The sequence below is a fragment of the Xenopus laevis genome, chromosome 2L (assembly GCF_017654675.1).
Source record: "Xenopus laevis strain J_2021 chromosome 2L, Xenopus_laevis_v10.1, whole genome shotgun sequence".
Taxonomy (NCBI): Eukaryota; Metazoa; Chordata; class Amphibia; order Anura; family Pipidae; genus Xenopus; species Xenopus laevis.
In genome coordinates, this window is record NC_054373.1 from 140276158 (window position 1) to 140293114 (window position 16957).

General features: G+C 39.8%; 1 protein-coding gene across 1 annotated transcript in view; it reads left to right on the forward strand.

The window, feature by feature from the left end:
* LOC108707543 (general transcription factor IIF subunit 2-like) overlaps positions 1-16957 on the forward strand; it is a 128584-nt gene that overhangs the window by 76904 nt on the left and 34723 nt on the right. The window contains exon 5 of the mRNA XM_018245537.1: positions 7198-7297. Within this exon, the coding sequence (XP_018101026.1) occupies positions 7198-7297 (100 nt within the window). The remainder of the gene's footprint in view (positions 1-7197; positions 7298-16957) is intronic.

The window sequence follows — 16957 nt, forward strand, 5'->3', positions numbered from 1 at the left end:
CACAATATACAGTACATATAGAATATAAATGTCACAATATAAGGCAGATTAGTAATTAATACAGATAATTACTACATGGAAGCACAGAAACCAGTGCAATTAGCATCAGAATTTAATAATCAGCCCTGTAGCATCAGCTTATATTACAGACAAACTAATAATTTAGCTTTTAAACAGCTGCTCAGAGCCCACTGAACATGTGAGTGTCGCAGACACTTTCCAAGATGGTGACCCCCTGTGACAAGTTTGAAGTCCTGGATCATGGCTGCTATTGACAAGCAGAAACTTTAGACTGGTGCAATAAGTTCTGTATACAAAATATGGCATTTCTAGCCATCTTCATTTGTAAAATAAATCCATCCCCCCCCCCCCAGAATGCAGTGTTTCCCCACAGGTCCAGCATTACAACTGTAAGTGAATTTGTTTTTTGAAAAATTGCATTGAATGCGTTAAAACCTGTTATTGCACAAATTGGACATAACTGTGCTGATAATCTTTTTTTTTGGAGTGGGTATTGCGTAATTTCAAGCACTGGGTGTCTGTGTGGTTTTTTTAAAGCCAAAAGTTAACTGCACATATTGATACAGCCTGCATTGAAAACCCTGAAATTGCCACCTATTGTGGTGTGTGTGTGGTGGTGTGTGCACTTGTGCACTATTCATCAGAACAGAGTGGTCAGGCACAACAGCACAAATAAATGTGCCAATACAAGCACCAAGCACATTCGTTTTTTGTGTAAACGCAATTGAGACTAAAGTTGTGATTCAGTGCTTATGATTTCTTCAGAATCATCTAATTTTTGACACATTGGGGCTCATTTCTTAACAATTGGCAAATTTGCACCTGCACAGTAACTCAAAGCAACCAATCCATGATTAGCATCAGTCAGCTGCCGGTAGAACAATGAAAGAAAGCATCTGATTGGTTAACAAGGGGTTCTGCCCAGGTGCACATTTCTCCAGTGTTTATAAATAACCCCGACTGTCACAACTACAAGCATGGTATGTATTGTCAGGCCAATGTTTTATGATACATTAGAAAGTTAATCTCCACTATTGGATGCCCAGCAGGACATAGGGCTATTTTGGCATTAATGCTGTTACCCTGACAACTACTAAGCTTTATAAATTAGCCAATTAATTATTCTTCAGTGATTTCAGCCCTGTCACCCAGGTGTGGAGCAAACCTAACTGCACGACAACAACAAAAAAATATCATTGAATTTATAGGACTGACATGGAAATACCAGTGCCAGCGGCATAGATTCAGCATTTCAGGGTTATAGTGGAAACCTAAGGAAAAATGTTGCTTAGCAACATAGGGTGCTGGCCATGCTTGCTTCAGCCGACACTTAAAGGGCTAAACATATATTAAATGATGTATAAGCAATTCACAACAGAATGAATTAAGTGCATACTGAACAACCCATGCGCATCAAAGATGGCCGCAACATCCGGTTCCTATTTTAAATTGTTTACATTGACAATTATCTTTTGAACGCCCTGTCCCACACCTTTCTCACGTTTCTATAAGAAGCCAATTCACTTTAGCTATTGCATTGTTGTCCGTGCAGCAGGATTGTTCAGAAGTGGACATGATGGAGCAGAATTTGGGATCATTAAATAAAGCAGGGGGTGATAAAATGAAAATGGCAGCAGTTGGGAATTGGGAATGTGTGGCCCTGTGAGGTAGTAATTATTGCAGGCTATTAATCTTCTTGTGTGCCAGTAAAGACACCATTTAATCGGCTGGGAGCAAAAATACACAGTAGTGATGTGCGGGTCGAGAAAAACTGACCCCCATCGATGACATCACCAATGGGGCAGGGCGAGTGCGAGAGTATAAATAAGAATGCCGGAAGCCGGCAGTGTACGGTCACAGGTGGGAGAGAAGGAAGAAAAGCTCATTCTGAACCCGCCCAAGACTCATAAAGGGTATGCTGAGGGCAGCACAAATAGCTGGTTAAACAAAACATTTGATTATCTATCAACACTATCCAGTTTATTTCCCAGTGTGCCCTTAATGGAGAAAAGGCAGAATTTTGATAGATTTTGCTATATTTAAGTTTTCTCTAACTTGAGACATTACCATAACCATTCCTGTAGAAGCTGTTCATCTTTCAAGAAAGTCTGCGCTGTTCAAGTCATGAAAGTGACCGCGAAAGAAATCATTAAATTATTTCCCAGAGCGCAGACAAGCTAATAAATGTATTTCAGGCTTCTTTGATGAACTGTAACGAAGCTCCATAGCTTTCATATCTTCATAAAGGATCTAGTGCAGCAGAACTCTCCCACTTTCAGACTTTGCGTCTGAGCAGTGAACATGAAAATGAGGACACATGATGAAATGTTGTTAATTAGATCCCCAGTGGTGTCTTTACTTAACACGTTCTTAGGAGACATGGAAAATGTATGCAGTGCAAGATTTTGGAACACATTTTCAGTGTCTTTATTTTTATGTGTTTGTCTTGGGAAAAGAAAAAAGAAGAACTCCAGAAGTTGAGGGATTTTGAGACCCTTAATGAAATGCTTCTCTTGGGCAGTGGCCCACTGCCACTTAAGTTAGAGCCACCTTAAAGGACAAGAAAAGTGTTAATCACCCCATTGATTATCTTCAATTACCTGGGACCCCTAGCTGGCTCAACTTTATCTTTATTTGTGTCTTGTCTCCAGTCTGACCTTGGATTGTGTGCATGTTCTGTAGAATTAAAGCTCTTGTTTTTTTACTCTAAATTATGATTTTATTCATATGTGCACAACACAGACTAGCATCAAGGAATCTCTGGGAAAGGAAAGAATATGGTGACTTAGCACTAAGTAGAACTGTGCTCCAGGCAGGTGCAATTTTTCTGCAAAGAGGAGTGCTGACTTAAGGGCTACACTAAGCTATAATTATTATTGAGGGAGTAGCTAAAATGTGGCACCCCCACAGTGATTCAGCCTTTCCTTCTTCTTTAATTAATGGGCAAGTGCATAGTTAGCCTGTGTTTAGAAGTGGCAAAGTTCCCATGCTTGAGCTAGAGGCTTGTTTTGTTGTGCCAAGGTAATGTGAAAAGTTAATACCATGTGTAATCTAATGAAATAGTAAAAGATCATATTCCCACAGGGAACACTTTCAAGATTTATTGACAAAAACAAATATATATATTTTTATATATTGAGATTTTTTTTAATCATATGGATAAAAACATCTTCTGAATATGTGTTACAATCTTTTTTTTTTTCACTTGTGGCTTCAGTGTGGAGCCGAGGTCTATCATGTAAGCAGATACAATTGGAGTATCTGTGACCAATTCAGGAACCATACAAAAAAAATTAAGAGAGATTATAACTAAAGTAAATTTATGTTGGCCCAAACCTGCAAAGGTAAACCATGTGTCCCACAGGCTTTGGCCGACATGCACATCCCTTGCTGGCTCTGTGATACATTTATACTGACTCCATAGACTAGGCGTGCCCAAAGGGTAGATTGGGATCTACCAGTAGACCTTTAGTTGGTGATCAGTAGATCTCAAGACACAGTCAACAAACAGCTTGTCTTAATCACCTCCTGTTTCATGCTTTTCATTCAGACATTTATTTAAAGGTTACATAAGAAATAGTTGTTTGTTAAATGTAGCAATATATATTTTCTCATAAATCAATATGGAAGTAATATTTTCCATGGAACAGAATGCCAACAATGCATTTATGGATGTAGATCCTAATTGGACAACATCACTAAAGTAGACCTCACGTTGGTAAAGTATGGGCACTCCTGCCATAGACTCTACATCGGGCAGTAGTAAAAGACTAAATCAGTTTTCTTAAAAAAAACAGATTGCAGTTTTTTTTTAAAGTGTCCATTAATTCAGGATCAGTCCAAACATGTTACCAGGCCCACTCCTCTGCTCACAGCCGAAAGCTCCCCCGATGACAGCCAGAAGAATGAGTTTAACAGTATGCGGCATGGGGGTACGCAGCAATGGGGGGTGGATATTGTGATGACGATGGCCAATAGACACCTTAGTCCGACACTACATGTAACCATATACAGTATAAAACCTTTGTCAGATCTATGTCTGTATGCCAATTAGTATAATTTTTATGTTTGATGTATACACCCTTCTATCGTACTGCACTAAATAATATGTTTGTGCTTCATAAATGAGGTTAATCTAAAAATAGTATAAACTCGTTGACCAAACCATAGAGAGAAGTGAAAGGTTGTAGTGTGTTAATGTGATTAAGGACTTAGATTGGGGCTCCACAGGGGTAAGGATTGATGAGAAATATCTGTAAAGTGCTGGGGAATATGTTGGCGCTATGTAAATAAAACACGTTTCCTTTCATTTCATGTTCAGTGGATGGCTGCTGGTCACTGGCATTCATAGTCAGAACAAGCTATGTTTAGAGCGTGTTTCAAAATGTAAGAGTGATCATCAAACTAATTGAGACAAGCATTTTAATAACTGTTTTTCACTTGAATAATCTACATGTGTATGACACACAAACATTGTGCATATCTTTATTAAAGGAAACTTTGCAATGATTCATTGTCATGGTAACAAATCTAAATGTCAGTCATTGCCCTATAAATCTCCCGCACAGGCCTGTTTTAAACAGTAAGCCCCTAGCTTCAGAGTATTTACATACCCACAAATAGCTTGCTTTCTGCAAGATTTAATACACTCATTGCTGCTGCTCTCTAGTAAATAGTACACAGCAGTGTCCTGCAGTGTGCTTAAAGAAATAAAGTAGATTTGGCAAATTGTAGCTCGCTGAGTAAATAATCATTATTCTTCCGAGCAGTATATTTAACAAATTTCCTCAGTTTTATTGAGATGTTGGCAGTAAACTGTTGTTCAGCAGTAGGTTTGGCACAGCCTTTCAGAGCAGATCATTACATAGAGTAGAGGATATAAAAGATATAGAATTTGAATTCAGAAGAAGAACAATGTATAACTCAGTTTGGAGACATTTCAGTAAACTCACTGCAGAAAATGTGCTCAAGCCCAGACCTACATCTGCAAACAAAGCCTTATGCTTTTCATTCCTTTCTGAGACACTTAATCATAGGCTCACTAGATTATACCTTCACAACACAGGGCATTCCACAAACTCACTGACCTCAGTGTGAAGGACTTTGGACCAAAACTGCACTATATATGCCAGGTGAGGCCTCATCAGGGATCTGTGTAAAGGCAAAATTATGTTTTCATCCCTTGAGTCAATGTCTTTTTTTTTGTTGCAAAAGTACTGTATTCGCTGTAGCATACACTGTAGCATACACTGTCCACAAAAAGTTATACCTTTTTGGCTAAAGTGCAAAATGTTACATTGACCTCTGTGAAGAACTTCCTCAGTAAACAGATGAGACATAACCTTAAAATAAGTGGGTGGGGGGGTGCCAGTGAAGGAAGAGAAGGGAAAAAAAAGAATTAAGAAATAAAGGTATGGAAATAGGAGAAAACAAGAGAGTGAAATAACACTTTGGGGCAAATTCACTAAGATGCGAAGTTGCGCCAGGCGCAACTTCACCGAACTTCGCCGCACTTCGCCAGGCGTAGTTTCGCCAGCGCTTCGCAAATTCACTAAAATCCGAAGTTGCGCACAGGGGTAGCGTAAGGTTGCAGAGTTGCGCTAGCGTTGTTTCGCTATATAAAGCGAAGTTGCGCTAGCGAAGGCTAATTTGCATACGGCGCGAAATTCAAATTTCAATGGAGGAACACGTATCTGCACTACAAATGCCTATAAAACCTTCAAATCTGCAAATAAAATTTTTATTTTGCCCTACACATGTGCCCACTGTCTAGGTAAGTTGCCATGAGTCAGGAAATGTAGGGGGGAGGAAGGGGAGCCCCAAAAAAATTTCGATCTTTTTCAGCCTATCAGCCAGCATGTAGAAAACATGCCAGCGTTTTTTGGGACTTAGAAAAAATTTTGACTTTTTTTTAAACAATCCCTATCTACTCAGGTCTGAGGAGGCGAAGGAAGTCTAGCGTAAAAGTATCCAGGTGTCCAATATTCCAGTTTATAACTCCATCTGGTTATCCAAGTGGTACTTTTACAAATCAGAAGTGTTTGTGTATTTCATGTGTGGCCCCAGACATTTTTTATTTTTCCAATGTGGCCCAGGGAAGCCAAAAGGTTGGACACCCCTGACTTAAAGGCTTAGAAATAATGTAATATGCCGAAATCTTTCTTTAATACTTTAAAATAAAAGACCATTCGTAGCCAATTTTCTGCATTAGTAAAGTCTTTTTACATAAATGGAAAGAAATTCCTCAGGTAGGTTCTGTTAGCATCAGCTTGTTGCATAGATCTGTGGCTCAGATACTGTAGGTACCCTCCATATTTCTATCCTTAATTGTGCCTAGAATAATGAAAACTCTAGATTTAGGGGCAAAGCATGAACCAGGTTTGTGTAGCTAGAGCAACAAATCAGCAGAGTAGTATTTAGGGGTCTGCTATTTGAAGGCAATGACCTGACTTGTTATTTTGGAATACTAGACCTGTGGCAAACATATGGCCTGTTTTTATATTATCCCAGTAGTTATGTTTCCTTTCAGTACAGGCTTGTAGCCATGTTTTCTGCAATTAGGGCAGTAACACACCAGGATATTTGGGGTGTTTGCTGGTCATGCTTTTAGGAAGTATGCTACATGGATCTGTTATCTCGAAATCCATTGTCCAGAAAGCTCTGAATTAGGAAAAGGCCAGCTCCCATAGACTCAATTTAATTAAATAATTCAACTTTTGTACACTACTTACAAAAGGTTCAATATAAGACAGGAAAAGAATGATCCCAGCTAAGATATAATAAATCCTTGTTGGAGGCAAAACAATTCTTTTGGGTATATTTAAAAATTATTTTTTAGCAGACTTAAGGTAGGAGATCCAAAAGACACCTTATCCAGAAAACCCCAGGCATTACTGGCTGCAAGTCTTTGTTTAAATATGATTATCGTTTTTATCGTTTTTTTTTGTTTGTTTGTTTTTTCCCCCCCAAAACATAAAAATATTACAAATATTGCAAATTTCCCTTGATGCAAATGTCAATTAGTTCATCTCCTTGTCCCTGTTTAATGGTTTGTCTCCAATCAATTAGGCCTATCCTGATTACAATTTGCTGTGATGTATTTCCCCTCAAACATCAAGGCTTATTAAATTAAATGTTCCAGTAGTAATTGATTTCATTATTTTTGTATCTCTTTAGAAAACAGATTGAAGAATCTTCCAAACCAAAGAGGCAATCACAACAGAAAGAAAAGGCAGTAACAACAAATTACAGACCATTGTCAAATCATCAATACAATGTAAGTTTAACAACATTTTTCTCATTCAAGTAACTGACAAGTGGATTGGATTTTTTCTAAATAATGCCAGTTTCCCAACAACATATAAGGCAAACATTAGCTACACATGTTTGCATAACATTTATCCTATACAGTTGGAGAATGCCCATACACAGTAATGCAGTTGCGCAATCTTTGGCGCATAGACTAAACTGGTTAAAAACTACAAGTATGAGATCCGTTATCCGGAAAACTGTTATCCAGAAAGCTCCAAATTATGGGAAGGCCATTTCCCGTAGACACAAATAATTGTAATTTCCTTTTCCTCTAATAACAAAACAATACCTTTCACTTGATCCCAGCTAGAATATTGTTAATCCTTATTGATTTAAAAACAATCCTGTTTGGTTTAATTAATGCTTAAAAATTTTTTTAGTGCACTTAAGTCATAGAGATCCAAATCAAGGAAAGACCCTTTATCTGAAAAACACCAGGTCCCAAGCATTTTGGATTACATGTCCTCTTCTTGTATATGCATTCCACTTTATTTTAAAGGGAAGTTCACTTTTCCATGAACTTTTTAACTTTTATTTTAAACATGTTTTGAATGGGACTTCATTATTTATTTTGTGTGTTTTTATGTAATACTTACCTCTCTTATTCTGCCTTTTTCCAGCCTGCAAGTGCAATTGGTAGAGGGTGAGAGAGGGCCAATTCAATAACTCCATAAAAATGCACAAAATACAGCCAGAATTGCACACATTTTGAATAATAACAACCAAAATGCACTTCTAAAAAGAAAAGAGGCACATGTTAAACACAAAGCTTTGTGCATTTTTACCTGTTAAAGGCCACCTTTCACAACAAAATTGTTTGCCCCAATAGAGATACAGGCTAATAGAGCCCCCCCTCCAGTTGCGGGAAACAATACTATTCAGGTCAGGTCAGAAAATGCCCCTAGCAAGCCACTCTTCCTAGGAGGGAGATCTCTGTCAGACTAATATATTTAGACTAAAGATCAGTCCTGCCTCCCTCCATAATAAAAGGGTATTCCTGTATGTATGCCCGGCTTTTGATGTGATTTGTTCTATCCCAATCAATCACAAGGAAAAGACAGTAGAGCTGATTACACACTGGTGCTAAATTGCGCAATTACTGTTGACAATAGTAACCAATCAGATTTTTGCTCTAATTTTCTTGTAGCTGGCAAATCAAAACTGATTGTCGATTAGTTGCTATTGGCAACTGCACTTGTGCAGTTCAACATCTTTGTTAAAAATCAACCCTACTGTATTGTATTCAGCACAAAGTTAGACATGTGCTCACACTTTTTTTTAAAAAATAAAAAGTATTGTAAAAATAAAACTATTATAAGCGTCATCTTACAGAAATGATAAACTTACTGAATATAAATTAACATTTCTGTACAATTTCAGAAATAATCAGCAACCTGTCTCTGTACATGCAGCAGTCAGAATTAGATTTTGATTGACAGCTAAAATAAAGACAGCTAGCTCTAATTCATTGTCTAGGCCAAGGGTGCACTCAACAGTGACTGTATAGAGTACAAATAATTGGCAACACAGGTCAAGTTACATTCATCGCCCAAATGAATAGGTCTGCAGTATACCAATAATATGGAATGATGTGAGTGGGTCATGTAAATAATAATTGACTTCCAACTCAAAGTCATTGTGTTCAAGTATTTAACATAATACATGAAAATGAAATGCAGGGGTTACCCATATGCTGATGAGACAAAATAATTACTCATGGAGAATGTTATAATATAGTAAAAATAAAAAATACAGAAATTATTGATTGAATTTTTCAATTGAATTTAAAGTGACCTAGAGCAACGTATAATGCATTTTATTGAAGTTCTATTATGCAATAAAATAAAAGTATGTTAAATTAAATGAAAGGACTCTTTTTAAAATGTTGATATTAAGAAATATAGGTGCACAACACTCTCAGCATGTGATGTTCCTAGTGGATTTCAGTCATTTTGTCAGTGTAATAAATCAAGTTATCTTAAGTTTTGTGTAGGAAATAGTCTATAATAAAGCAGAGATTTTAAGTGCATGTGGTTGATAAAAAATATTACAAACTGGGATATTGGTTGGCAAATAAGACTAGAGCCAAAACAATTGGACCAGTTAATGTTTAATGAATTTGGGGGAAAAAAAATAATGTGGTGGCAAGTGGAGATTTTCCATAATAAGGAAGTCAACTGTCTTTTGGTCAATAAAGTCCAATCCAGCCCCATCATTGATTTTAATTTCCTGTAGAAATGGAAAAATAGGATCAGTAGATAAAAACCTCATAGCAGTTAGTATTAGAATCAGAGATTACCTCAGACCTGTGCTGGGTGTAGTACATGACTACTATCTTTCCTCCGTTATCTCCAGGTCTAACAAACTGGAGCCATCTTTAAAAATGTCATCACTTTGCTTCATATTTGAAGGGTACCTGTTCTTCACACATTTGCAAATGTTATGTTTACAGTGTTACCAAAAGTACACACATATTTTTTGTTGGTGACTTAAAAGTAGAGTGCTACAGTATGTCCGTTGTGCCATGGTGGTTTCCTGTTGCTCATTCCCAGATAAGATTGTATTTTATCTTATAGTAAAAAAACAATATTTTAGATTTAGAGCACAAGTAATAAGCCAAGGGCTAAAGTAAAACCCCTACCAAAAATACAAGTTTATTGTTCTAAATGGCTTTAAGGATACATTGAATATTATTTGTCTCTGATGAATGTGCGTGGTCTTGAACAACTGGCCTGTCTCTTAAAATTCAGCCTAGGTGGTCTGTACCATTACAGGAGGCAAATTTACTTTACCCAAGGTTCTGCAATCTTGAATAACCAATAGTTCACTTTTACAACACTTCACTTTTACAATTTCCAATTTTTTTTTTAGGCAAAGTGGAGTTAAAGGTATCCTGTTACTCTTAGAGACCAGGGTCAGATTTCAGTTACATTTTAAAATATTTATTTCTAACCTGGTATGTGTAATTTACAAAGACCAAAATGTGTCTATTCCATATGAGAAGACATGAAGGGAGGTGCCAGTGTGCAAAATGCTGTGTGTTGCTGTGATGGTTTCATATCCCATTGGTTGCCTTATGTTTTCCAAAAAAAAATCTGTTATCCAAAAACCCATTATGCAGAAAGTTCCAAATTATGGAAAGTCTTTTTCCCACAGACTCCATTTTATCCAAATAATACAAATTTTTAATAATTCCTTTTTGTATTCATAAAACAGTAGATTGTACTTGATTCATAATTATTAATCCTTATTAGAGGCAAAGTCAGCCTATTGGGTTTATTTCATGTTTTGATTTTCTAGTAGACTTAAGGTATGAAAATCCAAATTACTGAAATATCCGTGATCCAGAAAACCCCAGGTCCAGAACATTTTGGATAGAAGGTGCTAGATATTTTATGCATGTAAAAGATATCCAGCTGCCTAGTTTGAAAAGGTTGGATAGAGGTATTCGTAATTTTTATACAAAGTACTGAAATCTTTACTAAACAGCCCTCTACAAAGTCAAAACATCCCCTTTATTGCTTGAGCCAGTGCACAATTAGAAGGTTTTATTGGTTTAAAGTACATGTATGGGACCTGTTATCCACAATGCTCTGGACCTGGGGCTTTCTGGATAGTGGATCTTTTCGGAATTTGAATCTTCATACCTTAAGTTTACTTGAAAATCATGTAAACATTAAATAAATCCAAATAGGCTGGTTCTGCTTCCAATAAGGATTAATTATATCCTAGTGTGGATCATGTACAAGGTACTGTTTTATTATTACAGAAAAAAAGGGAATCACTTTTAAAAAATGTGGATTATTTGGATAAAATGGAAGACAGCATTTCCATAATTCTGAGCTTTCTGGATAACGGGTTTCCGGGTAACGGATCCCATACCTGTACTGGCTAGCTCTTTTAGAAAGTCTGAAGAAAAGAAATAATAGAAATCTCAATCTCACATATAAAATGCAGTGCAGGGGCAATCATTTATTTATTTTCCTTTATTTTGTTTGTCTGGGTGGTGAAAAGAAATGGGCATTTAGTAATACAAGGGCCTATTCCAGCAACAGCATGAATGTACCTTCACAGAAATATAATGGTACTGTAACATTCAGACCTCTACCTTTTTCTGAGTTGCCATTGACAGAGAGAGACAGTAATGAGCATTGATACACTACAGAGTCAGCATTATACCCCAGAGGCTGCTTAAGTTCTTCCCGCTGTCTGCCTAACACTTTTCTGTTACAGGGTGACTATAATGAAATGCGATGCTTTGTGGGCTCAAAGCGCTGGAATATACTGCTCTTGCTTGAGCAGTTCTGAAGTTCAGAAATGACTCATATGGCACTGTGCTTAATAGGTAAAGCTTTTAGCTGTGCCACAGCACTTGAGTATATTATCATATGGAGGAGCATTGATCCCCAGGAATGAAATGCCAGGCAGAAATGAGAGAAACAGAATATCGCTTAGCTCTTTGTGATCTTAATGTAGTTGATCAGTCTTAATTTGTAACATAGTTACATAGTTACATAGTTAAATTGGGTTGAAAAAAAACAAAGTCCATCAAGTTCAACCCCTCCAAATGAAAACCCAGCATCCATACACACACCCCTCCCTACTTTTAATTAAATTCTATATACCCATATCTATACTAACTATAGAGTTTAGTATCACAATAGCCTTTGATATTATGTCTGTCCAAAAAATCATCCAAGCCATTCTTATAGGCATTAACTGAATCAGCATCACAACATCACCGGGCAGTGCATTCCACAACCTCACTGCCCTCACTGTGAAGAACCCCCTACGTTGCTTCAAATGAAAGTTCTTTTCTTCTAGTCTAAAGGGGTGGCCTCTGGTACGGTGATGCACTTTATGGGTAAAAAGGTCCCCTGCTATTTGTCTATAATGTCCTCTAATGTACTTGTAAAGTGTAATCATGTCCCCTCGCAAGCGCCTTTTTTCCAGAGAAAACAACCCCAACCTTGACAGTCTACCCTCATAATTTAAGTCTTCCGTCCCTCTAACCAATTTAGTTGCACGTCTCTGCACTCTCTCCAGCTCATTTATATCCCTCTTAAGGACTGGAGTCCAAAACTGCACTGCATACTCCAGATGAGGCCTTACCAGGGACCTATAAAGAGGCATAATTATGTTTTCATCCCTTGAGTTAATGCCCTTTTTTATGCAAGACAGAACTTTATTTGCTTTAGTAGCCACAGAATGACACTGCCCAGAATTAGACAACGTGTTATCTACAAAGACCCCTAGATCCTTCTCATTTAAGGAAACTCCGAACACAGCCATTTAGTGTATAACTTGCATTTATATTATTTTTGCCAAAGTGCATAACCTTGCATTTATCAACATTGAACCTCATTTTCCAGTTTGCTGCCCAGTTTTCCAGTCACATGTTCTTAAATAACTATAAGGGTGAAAGCAGCCCAAGTAAATACATTTGTTAAGTGTACTAGTGCCATAGAGCTGCAATCCAATCACAAAGTCACAGCAGACCTCACATTCCAACCCAAAGTCTGCACTGGGTGTCTGTACCCATTGTTTCATGTCCCACCCTATTCCCCAGCACAGGCCCTGATGTTGCTAAAGATGGCCATAGACATGCAGATTATAGCCTATGTCAGATGAACAATCATCCATGACAATCTTCTGACCTGCAACTAACAATTCAAATTAAATAGAACAAATCAGCCATTAATTGACAGCAATCGTACAAAAGTATTGTCCAAAAAATAGAAATGTCAATCTCTCATTGATATTGACAGATATATGCAGAGATCTTATCTTTGGCCGATACAAATCTTTTAACCTGTCCGATCGACTGAATGACCAAACACCATGGTCTGAAAAATGTAGGGACTCTCCACACACGGTCTGAAAATCATATGAACCTTAGTTTGGTTTAATGGTTTCTTTGCATCTATGGCCAGCTTAAAGGAACAGTTCAGTGTGAAAATAAAAACTGTGTAAATAGATAGGCTGTGCAAAATAAAAAATGTTTCTAATATAGTTAGTTAGGCAAAAATGTAATGTATAAAAGCTGGAGTGACTGGATGTGTAACATAATAGCCAGAACACTACTTCCTGCTTTTCAGCTCTATAACTCTGAGCTAGTCAGCGACTTGAAGGGGGGCCACATGGTACATTTCTGTTCAGTGAGTTTGTAATTGATCCTCAGCATTCAGCTTAGATTCAAAAGCAACAGATATGACCCATGTCCCCCCCCCTGACTCTGATTTCGTCACAGGATGGCAGCCAGGGCGCACATGCGCTGGGACTGCCAGGACATGAACTTGTGGTTGTTAATAATGACCCCCAACAGGCCAACCCAGTCTTTTCCGCGAAACCCCTCATTTCATCCCCCATGAGACAATTCAGGAGCGGCGGCTGCTGCCCTCAACAAAAAAGGTATATGCTGGCTCTACAACGAGAGCCATTGTAGATGGTACACATACTGTCGTTTTTGACACGAGTACTCCTTTTGCGGAGGTATGCACCCCGCAGTCTGTTGCTTTAAAAAGAGGGCTGCGGCAGGCAAACCAGCCCAGCCCTCTTCCCCAAAAAGGCGATGACCCCGGTGAACGTCAAAACGATGGAACCGTGGCTAAGGCAGTACCCCAATAAAAGGGAGGACCTTATTATTCACAACGGTTTCCTCAGGGGTTTTTGGATTCCATTTTTACAGTCAGATGAGCCAAGTTGGGCTGACAACCTAAAATCCACACGGGACAGCGAGCACACTGTTTGGGAGAAACTCACAACAGAATTACAAAAGGGACACATGACGGGCCCCTTCTCCGAGCCCCCTTTCTACCACCTCAGGGTCTCGCCATTGGGCCTTGTTCCAAAAAAGGAACCCGGCAAGTTCCGATTGATTCATCACTTGTCCTTCCCCAAAGGGGCTATGAATCCAGGGTGCAATATACATCCTTTGACGGGGCTCTGGAGCTTGTCAGGGGGGCTGGCAGAGGGGCACTCATGGCCAAATCCGACATCGAATCAGCTTTCCGCCTGCTCCCGGTCCACCCAGACTGTTTCCACCTCCTAGGCTGTGCCTTAGGTGGGGCCTATTTTGTGGACATGTGTCTCCCAATGGGGTGCTCGATATCCTGTTATTACTTTGAATTGTTCAGCTCTTTCCTAGAGTGGGTAGTGGGTCACGAGACAGGCTGCAAATCTTTGCTCCATTACCTAGACGATTTTTTATTTGTGGGACCTGCTGATGTTCAATGTTTGAACCTATTGCATGCTTTCCAAGAGCTCATGGCCTTTATTGGCGTCCCAGTTGCGGAGGAAAAAACAGAGGGACCCATAATGGTTATCACGTTCTTGGGCATACAAATTGACACTGTTAAGATGGTATTCCAGTTGCCCAACGATAAGCTTGAAGCTTTCAGTTACCTTGTAGACAGAGCCATCACACCTAGGAAGCTTACATTGAAATAAGTCCAGACACTACTGGGTCACCTGGTATTCGCATGCAAGGTCATGCCCATGGGCAGAGTTGGTATAAAAGCCCCCACCATTACATCCGTATTTCGAAACAGCACCGGGAAGACCTGATATTGTGGCAGTCCTTTTTGGCCGAGTACAAAGGCAGGACATGCTGTCAGGCATCTGAAGTTTCCAGTCCAGAATTGGAATTATTCACGGACGCAGCAGGCAGTAGGGGCTTATTTCCAGGGAAAGTGGTGCGCAGAAAAATGGCCAGGCTCCTGGGGTGGCTCTGACCTTTTATGGAATTTGACATTCTTAGAGCTATTTCCAATCCTGGTGGCAGTTTTCCTGTGGGGAGAAAAGTTCAAGGATAGACAGGTCAGCTTTTGGGGTGACAATTAGAGTGTAGTGCATGTAATCAACCGGCAAACTACTTCTTCCCCGCCAGTTTTAGAATTGCTGCAGGCTCTCATGCGTCAATGTCGTTGGAAAAATATTTGGTTTCGTGCGAGGCGCGTACCAGGTATAAACAATTGTATCGCTGACTTTCTGTCCCGATTTCAGTTTACGTTTTGGAAACCGTGCTCCACACGCGGAAGAGAAGGGTCATCAAGTGCCATTACACTTATGGGACATTGCTTCCAGAAATTTATAGAGCTCATCGCCAGGTCTCTAGCACCTGCCACCTGGCAGGCATACAACAGAGTCTGAAAGGATTGGTTGGCAACAGCAGACAGGGTAAAAGGCCTACGGAGCCATAAAAACCGGACGATGGCTACCTTTGCTTACCTACGGTCCCTTAAGTTAGCGGGGGCTTCAGGTTATACGGTGGAAAGGAATCTGGCGGCCTTCTCTTTCCTTTTTCAGTTGTTGTATTGGAAGGATGTTACAAAGGAATTTGTGGTGAGAAAGGTGGTCAAACGTTGGAAACACGGTTTTCGGGCAATGACACCAGACGTCCAGTCTCGTTTTCTATGCTGTTTCATTTGGTCACCATGGTCCATACATTATGTTCTTCGGTGTACGAAGCAAATCTTTTCAGCGTAGCCTTTTCTGTAGCCTTTTTCGGAACACTGCGGATAGGCGAGCTAGTTTCTCCAGCCAGGAACATGCCGGGCGGGTTGCAGTTGTCGGACATGCATGTTAATGATAGGTTCCTATCTATAATCTTGGGAAGGTCCAAGATGGACCAAAAAGGCAAAGGCCTTATCATTACACTGGAGGCAACAGAAAAAAGGGCGTGCCCAGTCAAATTAGCTCAACAATATATGTGCGATAGGCGGGCCCTCTTCTCATCCATGAGAATGGCACACCTCTCACCCGTTATCAATTCATAGCCATTTTCAGACGAGCCTTGAAGCCCATGGGTCTGAACTCAGCTGCCTTTGGTTTCCACTCCTTCCGGATAGGAGCGGCAACCGAGGCCAGCCGCCACGGGTTCACGGAGGAAGAAATAAAGTGCATTAGCAGGTGGAATCAGGAAGGTTTAAGTCCTATGTTCACCCTCATTTATTGTAAATGTATTCAATTCCAGTTCCAACAAAGGCCACCGTGTGGATTTTGGGGCATTCATATGTCCGTTGGGCAGCAAAAAGGGCCTCCATTCGCACCTACACCAGACAGCTCGATTTACCTGTCAACATGGCAAGTGTTCGTTGGAGGGGCATTCCAGGGCTTTTATGGCCGCAAGTTTTCCCAGAATTCCTGCACATCCAGCGATCACTCCGGGTCCCAAGGTGGTAGTCATACATGCCGGGGGCAACGATTTGGGAGTGGGTAGGAACGTCAATCTCATACACACCATCAAGCACCTGTTGCGTTGGGCCACTTCTTCCTGGGATTGCGGGGTGGTGTGGTCTGAGATCATATATCGACAGTCCTGGCTCTATGCAAGGATCCAAGTCGCCATAGACAGGTGCCAGAAAAAGTTAAATGTTGCAGTTTCAGCTTTTGTTAAGAGGATGGGCAGAGTGGTTGTAAGGCACACTGAGATGGAGAGGAATGGCTCACGGCTCCTGAGGGAAGATGGGGTAGTTTTGAACCCGATAGGGCTTGACATCTTTAATATGAATATCCAGACAGGCATTGAGACAGCACTGTCAGTGTTGGGGCACCAATCCGGCTAAAGGGTGTTCTTTAGCCGAATTGGTGGTGGCGATTTGCAGCACCTGACAGTGTATAGTTT